This window comes from Microtus ochrogaster, chromosome X (assembly GCF_000317375.1).
Source record: "Microtus ochrogaster isolate Prairie Vole_2 chromosome X, MicOch1.0, whole genome shotgun sequence".
NCBI classification, from domain to species: domain Eukaryota; kingdom Metazoa; phylum Chordata; class Mammalia; order Rodentia; family Cricetidae; genus Microtus; species Microtus ochrogaster.
The window spans coordinates 23,997,890-24,008,022 of NC_022026.1; the positions used below are offsets into that span (position 1 = coordinate 23,997,890).

The 10,133-nt window shown below is 42.0% G+C and overlaps 1 protein-coding gene across 6 annotated transcripts in view; it reads right to left on the minus strand.

The window, feature by feature from the left end:
- The window catches only part of Eda (ectodysplasin A), a 387,371-nt gene extending 377,618 nt beyond the window's left edge, over positions 1-9,753 (minus strand). For all 6 annotated transcript variants that reach the window (XM_005358618.2, XM_005358617.2, XM_005358619.2 and 3 more), the window contains exon 1: positions 9,143-9,753. In XM_005358618.2, coding sequence (XP_005358675.1) covers positions 9,143-9,538 — 396 coding nt within the window. In that variant the 5' untranslated portion in view covers positions 9,539-9,753. The remainder of the gene's footprint in view (positions 1-9,142) is intronic.
- Between the last annotated feature and the right edge of the window lie 380 nt (positions 9,754-10,133).

A 10,133-nucleotide genomic window follows, 5' to 3' on the forward strand; every position in this document is an offset into this window, starting at 1 on the left:
AGTCAGAGGGGTCAAAGGACATCACAAGAAAACCCACAGAATTAACTAACCTGTGCTCACAGGAGCTCACAGAGGCTGATTTGACAATCATGGATCCTGTGTGGGTCTGTACCACGTCCTGTACATATATGATATGGATGTATATCTTGCTCTTCTGGTGGAATTCTTAACAGTGGGAGTGGGGGATATCTAGGACTTTTCTGCCTGCTTTGGGGACCCTTTTCCTCCCTCTTATTGGGGTGCCTCACCCAACTTTGATATAAGGGTTTCTGCCTAGTCTCACTGTAACTTGTTATGTCATGTTTGGTTGATATCCCTGGGAGTCCTGTTCTTTTCTGAAGGGAAACAGAGGAGGAGTGGATCTGGGGAATGGGAGACTGGGAGGACAAGAGGGAGAGGAAACTGTAATTGAGATGTAACATATGAGAGAAGAATAAATGGATGGATGGATGGATGGATGGATGGATGGATGGATGGATGGACAGATAAATAAGGAAAACAAGAAAACAGCAAAAAAGTGAAAATCTGGCCAGACAAACAAGAGGAAACATTGTAAGAGTCAGATGAGATAGATAACATTTAAAAAAAACAGTATCTTCCAGACACAACAGGGCTGATACACAGATGGACTCAAAGAGACTGTGAAAGCATTCCCAAGATCTGGACAGGTTCTAGTCAGACAGGGTCCCCACACTGAGAGGACAATGAGAACTCTGGGTCTCAACCCCAACCAAGAAGCTAATTGCAATTGATGTCTGCTTGCAAAGGGAAAGTCAGTTTTCTTCAATGGGGTGTCACTGGACATATCAACCACATTCCAGGGCAAGCCCCATGCCCAGGAAAAATTGGCAAAGGTATATAGATTAAAAAGGAAAAGAATAAAAAATTTAAAATATTTTTCATAAACTTTTTGATAGACATGTAGAAAATCCAAAAGAACATGCAAATAAATTATTGGGATCAATAAGCTAGTTCAGCAAACTGCTGGATACAAACTTAATACATAAAATTAAAGCAGATTTTTAAACATCAGCAAGAAGCAATTAAACTTAAAGCAATTAAAAGAAAAAGGTCACGAATTTGAAAGAAAGCAAGGGAAGCTACATGAGAGGGTCTGGATGGAGGTAGGTGAAGGGGAAATGATGCAATTATATTATAATATATATTATAATCACAAAAATTAAAAATTATGTAGCCCCACATTGGGTTTCCTACCAAGTCAATTGAAAAATTATGATGCAGGATTTTTATTAAATAGTGTGTAGAAGGAGCTGCGGGCTGTGTTCCTGCATCACTTCCCCTTCACCTACCTCCATCTTGGGCTAGAGCTTCATCGCATCTGCCCTAGAGAGGAGAGGCATGGCATCTGCCTCACTTCCTCCCAGCATTCTATTCTGTCTACTCCACCCACCTAAGGGCTGGCCTATCAAATGGGCCAAGGCAGTTTCTTTATTAACCAATGACCTTCCTCCATCAATAGTGCTTTGGGGATCAACATATGTGTAAGACAAGGAAAAAAGTCAATCACCAAATTGCCCTAACCAAATTTCTATTGAGCTCTTGAGCTGGTATGGCTGGTATATGACTCTTCAATGTTTTCCCAATTTGGAAGAAAGGGGAAGTGATTTATAGCTCCGCACTGGTTAGTCATTAGATGCAGGCAGCCCTGGAAGGAAGTTTCTCCTTGATTGAAAAAAAATTCATCAAAAGACAATTCTCAGCTGAACTCTGCCTCCTGAAAGTTCTCTTGATACTTGAGGGCATAAATCCTGCATTTCTGGAGTGGAATTTACATAGTGAACCACAATATCCACCATAACATATATAATGACATTTAAAAACATACCTTGGAAATCCTCTCACTATTAAATTTTTTAAAAAGTAAGGCTAGGCAGTGGTGGTGCAAGCCTTTAATCCCAGCACTCAGGAAGCCGAGGCAGGCAGATCTTTGTGAATTCCAGGCAAGCCTGGTCTACAGTTCCAGGACAAGCAGGGCTACACATAGAAGTCCTATCTCAAAAAGAAAAAGAAAGAAAAATTATTGCTAGGAAAATTAAACAAGAATTAACATGTTCCTGAACTGGAAGATGTGACCTCCTAAATTGGGTTTTATGTGGTGAATAAGAATATAATCAAAATATGTTTGAATACTCGGTCCCTAGTTGCTGTAATTCTTTGGGAAGGATGAAGAGGTATGGCCTTGTTAGAGGAGGTATGTTACAAGGGCAGAGCTTCAGCTTTCAAAAGACTTTCACTGTTCCCCGTGTTCTGTGTTTCCTGCTAGTGGATCAAAATGCAAACTCTGAAGTGCTGCTCTGGTTGCCTGTAGCCACACCTTCACTCCACCGCAAACACTAACCCTCTGGAACTGTGAGCTCCTTTAAACTCTTCACAAATTGTCTTGTCATCGGATTTTATCATGGCAATAGAAACGAAACCTTAACTAACACAATTCTTAAATTCAATGTAATTGCAATAAAAATTCTAAGAGATTTCTCTTTTATTGAGACATGTAAAAAAGCTGATTCTAAAATGCATGTGAAAATGTGAACGATAAGAGTGGATGGTTTTAAAGCATATGAACAAGTAGGAAGGACTTGCTTTCCCAGATATTAAAAGCTTATTATAGGTTATTGTTATGGTTTTGTACCCCCAAGGATTCATGTGATGGATCCATGAATCCAGAGTCGCACTGTTGATACAGCAAGACTTTGAAGAGGCCGGCGGAAGCCTCAGTGCAAGACCACTGAAGGCACTTCCTTCTGAAAGGATTCGTCTCTTTCTTACACAGTACATTAGTTCTCAAAGGTATAGGCTGCTATGAATGAGGTTAGGTGGACCCATGCAATTTTTCACTTTTCTGTACTTTTATTTCTCTCTCCACCATTTTTCTATCCAGTCAAGAGTACCCTCACTAAAGCTGAATGGGTGTTTTCTGAATCCCCTAAATGACCCAAGTAATCTCTTTTGCTTTCAAGTATCTAGCCTCAATTATTTTGTTATAGCAACAGAAAACAGACTGATGAGAAACAGATCAACAGACTAAAATAAACAGTTCAAAAACAATTTGGGGTGTATATAAACAATGAATGGATGAAAAAGTAAGAATGTAGAAAAGTAGAAAAAGTCCTTTTAATAAAAAGGACTAAATCAGTTGGATACTTATATGGAAAAATATACAGCCTGATCTCTATGGCTCCACCATACACAAAATCAATCCCAGGTGGCTTGTAAATCTGTGGCTGGCACAAAGACAAAACTTCTAAATGATAATATATGGGCATGTCTAATGATTTCAAAGTCAGCAAATACTTCTTTTTTTAAAAAAAATTGTTTTGGGTGGCTTGCATGTGTGTGTGTGTGTGTGTGTGTAAAAGAGAGCTTCAGATTATTTGGAGATGAAGTTAGGTGGTTGTGGGCTGCCTGATTGATGGTGAGTGTGAGAAACCAAACTCTGGCCCTCTACAAAAGCAATACATGTCCTTAACCACTGAGCCATGTCTTCAGCCCTAGAAAAATACTTCTTAAACAGAATATAAAAACACTATTCATGAAAGAAAATATTAAGAACTTTGATAAATTAAAATTAAAACCTTCTGTTCATCAATAAATATAAAAGTAGGCCCCAAATTTGGGGCTGTTTTGCAAATTATAAGAATAACTCACTTCAAGGTAAATAAAGATTTCTAGGGCTACAGAGGTGGCTCAGCAGTTAAGAGTGTGTGTTGCTCCTGCAGAATAGATGAGTTTGGTTTGAAACACCCATGTCAGGAGTCTAATAACTGCCTATAACTCCAGCTCCTGTGAATCCAGAGCCCTCTGTTGGTCTCTGCAGAAATCTGCACTCACATGCCCCCCACATATACACAAGCACACATACACATAAATAAAAATAAAAAGATCATGTTTTTAATTATATAAGAATAGGGCAATTTGACAGTAAAATAGGCAAAAAGATGGAAAATTACTTCATAAAGATACCCAAACTGATAATACATGTGATAAGGAACACAACTTCATCAGTCTTCTGAGAAGAATCCATTAAAATCCTAAGATAAAGCTGCCTAAGTAGGTAGACTACTTACCTAGAATACCTGAAGTCTTGGGCTCTAGCCCCAACAATATCGCATACAATAACAAGATATCACTAAATACTCACTCACCAGAATGGCTGTAATTGCAAAGTAATATAAAAACTGCCATTTTCATACATTGCTGGTGAGAATAAAAGTTGACAATAACTTAGAAAAACTGTCATCAATAATTTCCAAGTATGTATTTTCCATTGCATAGAAACTAATCCTAGGTATATCTTCAATGGCAATTCTAATAATTGGAACCAAAATACATGCATAAAGTATCTGAAACATCATTATTCACAATAACTCCAAACTGGAAATAATCTACATATTTATTACTATAAGGAATTTATAAATTATTATGTATATCAGCAACAAAATATACAAAAATATAAATTAAAAATCTCTCTGTCTGCAACAGTATAGTTATCACAAATGTAGTGTTAACCAAAACCCCACAAAACTCAGAAGAATACATTTATCAGATTTCATTTATGTACAGTTCAAAATAAACAGAATTATTTCTGGTAATAGAAGTCAGGACATTCATCATCTTTGGAGAGTGAGGATGATATAGTGATAAAGATGGACACAATTAAGGGTTTTCAGGATGTTAAAAATAATTTATTTCTTGACTTAGATGCAAGCAATATGAGTGTGCTCACTTTGTAATATTTCATCAATTGGCACAATTATGATGTGTATATTTTTCTGTATTTGTATTATATGTTAATAAAAATAAAGGAAAAGAATAGAAATGAAGTAAGCGCTGGGTATTTACACAGGAGTCAGACAAAGATGGTTCTCTACAGTGGCTGCCTTATAGACAAAGGCACAAGGCTTTTCCTGGTAATATTCTTGGAAATTAAAATCGCTTCAGAAATTCTCTAGTATAAGGAGATCTTCTCTCTAAGGTAGTTACAGATAAATTACAGATCATTTTCACAAGATCTAAGAGAGAAGATGAAACCTAAAAGCAAATAAAATATCAAACAATGTACTACAAAAGCTTTTAGTACCATCTTAGAGGGAAAGTGGGAAGTTAGGAAATGGATCACATGGTTAGGACTTCTCTTTTCAACTTCACTTTCTAATTATTTTAGAAACCAGTGAAATATTACCAATAGAACTATTTACCTAAGTAAAACTGACAGTTCACATACTTAACAGGACCAGAAAGAAACAGGCCTGTTTTATAAAATGCCTTTGTTTTATATAAATGTTACCCAAGTCCCCAGATAATTCAGTTCAACAACTATTTTCTACTTAGCTATAATTAGTGCTGTTAGGAATCATAAAGACAATACAGAAGGTAGATTTCTGATGACTTTTAATGTAAAGGTAGATGTCTTAAAATGAAAATCAGTAACAACTACAGAATAATCCCCAAAGAGATTATGGTGGGTGACTTCCAGGAATAAAATTAATGAGAGTGGAAACGAGAGGGATTTCATGAAATCAGTTCAAAAGCCTTAAAGAACTCATTGAAAAGTCTGCACTTAAAAACCATAAACAACTTATCAAGATTCCATAATTTGTGGGATCTGTTATGGTCAGCATGAATCTACTAGAATGATTCTTAGTTAGTAGGCATATCAAATGTTGGTATGCTAATGATGTATCTAGTTATACCCAAAATGTCTGAAGAAGATTAAAGCTGACTTCAATATCACCTCAAATAATAGGGACTGTACCTCAAACACCACCAACTGTCCTGAATAAATTCCTATTGATCTGCCTGTAGTTTAGATTATGAGATGATACCTTTATTTATCTCTCTCAACATTAAAAAACCCCTAGTACTTAACACTGTACCTAACAGAGAATTTTTTTTATTTATTCAGCTTAGATCATTAAATTACACCAACATACTGACCATATTCATCCCTCTCCCCCTTTTGATCAATTTAATTGGGTTTCTGGAGACTTTCATCAATCCGCTGTTAGCTTTTTCTTGAGAAAAAGCCACCAGAATTTTCTGTCTGATTGTAGACAAAAATGAATTTTTGATCATCTTCATAGAAAAATGTTTTGTTTTGTTGTTGACACATTCCTGAGATTTTCCACCATGTTTTTGACATATGAGGAACATAATCATGACCAGACCATTTTCTCTATCGTGTGATCCAATGATTTTAACGCTTTTAATTATTTGTTATCAAATTCAGACACTACTGGTGTATATCCAGCTCTTAAGCTAATCTTTACTAAGGATCCAGATCCAGCTCCTTAACTCCTTCAACTAGAGACCGCTCATGATTCCAGATGCTACCCTCTCGCTCTTTTCTAACGCCTCCCTTGCAGAAATTTGCTGACCTTCCTACTTTATGTCCTTAATTCCTTCTGCATCCTTTTTTTAAATTGTAGTGTGTTACACATACACCTTCAATGATTTCTAGAGTCCTTCCTTGAGTCATAATTGAGAGCCCGCAGTCCAATCATCCCACAGGCTTGAATAACTTCACCTTTGCCTAAATATAGGTATGACCTTACATAATGAAATGCCTCTGACTGTTCTGCTCACCACAGTTTAGTGCCATCATCTTCCCTTCACTCTTTATAAATACATTGGTAGGAAACCCAATGTATTGCCCACTGGAGGATCCATGGTTTTTGTCTCTGCTCCTCTCTGTCCAACTTGCTGTAACAGCAGCTGTTTCTACTGAAAAGCTAAAACATAAAATATGACCTATGTGGCCAAGTCCCAGGAGGCTGTTTACTTCCTTATTTATGAATCAGAATCTGTCAGCACAACTCAGAATTTTGACTGTCAGCAGATAGTACAATTAAATGTCACTGCAAAACCAGCAGAGGGTGCACCAGGGCACTAGAAATTTTACCCAAGATATAGCACATCAATTTAACTCGATTAGCCAATCAACTTTTCCTTTATTTATTTATTTATTTATTCATTATTTGTTCATGTATATGCCAAAAGTAATATCCTCAAGAGAAACAAGTTGAATCGGAACTAAAATTTCTTCAGTTATATTCCAATTTTCCTGAAAGTGAAGGAAGTTCAAGACAAATAAGGAGTATGTGGTTAAATTTAGTCTGGTCAAAATGTAGTTAGAGCTGAACAAAATGGCACGGAGCCTTTCATTTTATAAAGCGTCTACTATGGAGCTCCAACCTGTTGTCATTTCATTTCCCTCAAAAAAAAATGGCAGATACTATATTATGGGGTAATGTGTACTAAGCTGGAGGAGGAAGGAGCAACTTCATCCTAGTTTTGACTCAAGCTATGATATCTTGGGCCATTTATTTCTCCCGCGGGGTCTATATTTGTAAGGTGGTACCTTACAAATCTGAAAAACTTCAATTCCAAGTTGATGCCAATCCACGTAAAGAGCTACTATCATTGCTTCGACTGTCCCAAAAGACTAAACTAGAAAGACTGAAGGACAGGCGAGAAGAAGCTGTATTGAAACACCTATGTACTTCAGTGCTGCACAAGTGTAAGCAACTAGATGTCGTCACAAAGCTATGAGAGTTCCATGCCATCACAGAAAGCTCTAGAATACAGCCGTCCCGCTGATCCCCCACCTACAAACATGACGGTCCTCCCTGAATGCCAAAAATCCTTGACCACCATTTGAGTAAAGAAGTTGAATTCGCTGATACTTTTTACAGAATATTAATGTGCAGCTGCTAAGTATTTCTACTGGGGACGAGAAGGGGGGAGATAAAGAAAAGACCCAGAGTCGTAATTAATTTTCATCTGGCCACAGTGTTTAAAGTCTCACGTATGAGAAGCACGCCTGCAGCTTCTCTTCTTTGATAAGCTGTTATATAAGCTGGAGTGTGTTTGAAAGGCATTTTAGGGCTGGGGCAACTTTACAAAGCACATTGGAAATAAGAAAAGTGTCAGTCCTGACAGCGCATTGTCATGAACGTGACAGCTCTAAAGTGTACAACTTTGAAGGTCAAAGTAGCATGAATAATGTTTAAAGAGTTGGGACAATGATTACGGATGTAGCACCAAATACAGCCGCTTCTATGTGTCACCTCCAGTACGTTACTTATGCAACTCGTCGTTTTCTCAAAAAAAAAAAAAGGTACAAACTAACCACCAGTCTTTAACCACCTCAAAAAGGTCCTTGGCTGCTCTGCCTAAGAGTCACACACATGGAAGACAACTTTGGCAACCACGAGAATACTTAGCATCAAGTACGCTGAATTTACTTAAAGAAAAAGTTCGGAAAACAATCAAGCTAATGGTTTGCTGAAAGGGATACAAACACTCTAAAGAACATCCAAAACAAAACAAAAATCCAACTTCCTGTTCTGAAGCTAGCGATGGTGAAAACTCTTCACACCCACTGCACCCAGTCCATCAACAAGAGCGTCAGAACCGGCATGCAAAGGGTGAGTTTTATTTCCATAGATTCTTTAAAACTGCTGTTCAGAAGTTGTCTAGCAAGACGGCATATTTCTACCAGAATTCCTCAGGGGCGCTGATCCTCACTAGAACGCCGAGGACAATCAGTCTCAAATTGCAGGTAAGTGTGAAAAAGCTCACGTTCTGGTCAGCGCACAAGAACCCGGCGCTCAAAGTACGGTTAAAAGTTGTTTCAACGGGCGTGGAACAGTTATTACAGCTGTTTACAGCTCCAACTCCAAAGAGGAGCCTGCTAGGGCTGGCATCAGCTCGGGACACGAAGAAACAAGCACCGCGGGCAGGGAACCTCACCAGGGGCACCAGGGGCCAAGCTGCTCGCCGTTAGCCGGCCACGGGGGCGGCGCAGGCACCTCTCCGCCGGCCCGGGTGCGAGGCCAGCCAACTTTTCCCCGAAGCAGCCCACACCCCCCCCGGGGGGGGCGGCGCATGCAGCCCGGCCTTTCCAAGTCCATGGGACCCGAGAGGGTCTGAATGAGCCAAGCCAGGAACTGAGGACAACCTGCCCGGGACAACCTCTCCCTAACTCTCCGGCCCACTCCCAGGTCCTGCCCTGTAACTTGGCTCCGGGTGGCAGAGTCCCCCGAGCCCTGCGGCGCAGGCCCCCGCCCAACCTAGCAGGGGAGGGGGCCTCCGAGGCCGCCGCCCCTCCTAGGTGACTCACCTGGTGCCGGTCCTGGGAGTCAGGGGGGAGTGGATCTTCTCCCGCTTCCAAAGGCTGCTGCGGAAAGGACGGCTGCCCGAGGTGGCGGGTGATGGGACCCACGGGGTCGAGGCTCCCAGGGCTGCTTAGGGTGCCAGAGGTGCCAGGAGCACCCGGGCCGCTGAGGCGGGACTCGGTTCCCCGTTCCCGCCGCAATTCGGACCGCAACTCTAGGTAGCAACACAGCGTCAGCAGGTGGAGGGCCAGCGAGAGGCCAAAGAAACCCAGGAAGAGCCGGCAGCTGTTCCCTTCGCCCGCCCGAGCAGGGGCCCCGCGACAGCCGCAGCCCTGGCTGCCCCGCTCCCTTGGCGCTGCTGCAGGCAGGGGTTCCCTGCGCTCTACCTCAGGGTAGCCCATGGCCTCCAGAGACGGCCACTATCTGAGGCCCGGGAGCCTCTGCCTCTGCCTCAGCCCTTTGCGACCCCTGACAGGCGGTTACTGTCCTGCCATCGGCTGGGGGCTTCAGGGACCCGTTCCTGAGCGACGGTGGCTGGGCGGGACAGAACAGGGAGCAGCCGCATGTGCAGCTCCACTCCGAGGGGTGGGAAAGGGAGGAGGAGGGGCGGGAGAGAGGGGCGGCGCGGCCCGAGAGGGAATGAGGGAGGAGGTCCTCACCTACCCCGCCCCATGCCTCAAGGGGCGGCCTGGACGCCCAACCACGGGCCCGCCAGGCCCGGGCGCCCCGCCCCCTGCCGTTCCACTCGGGCCTCCAGCCGTGGGGCGGGGCCTGGGGGCGTGGGGGTTCACCTCTGCCTGGCAGCCCCACCCAGCTCTTCCCGCTTGCCCCGTTGCAGTTGGTGACTGCCTCTGTCGTTCATCTCTGGACTCCACCCCGCTTTAACCCTTCAGCGCTGCTATGGGGGGAGGGCAGGAGGGGGGGAGGCTGAGAAGAATTTGGGAACCTTGGAAAGGACGTGGAGCAAAGAAAAGGAGGCAGAAACTAGCATTAATA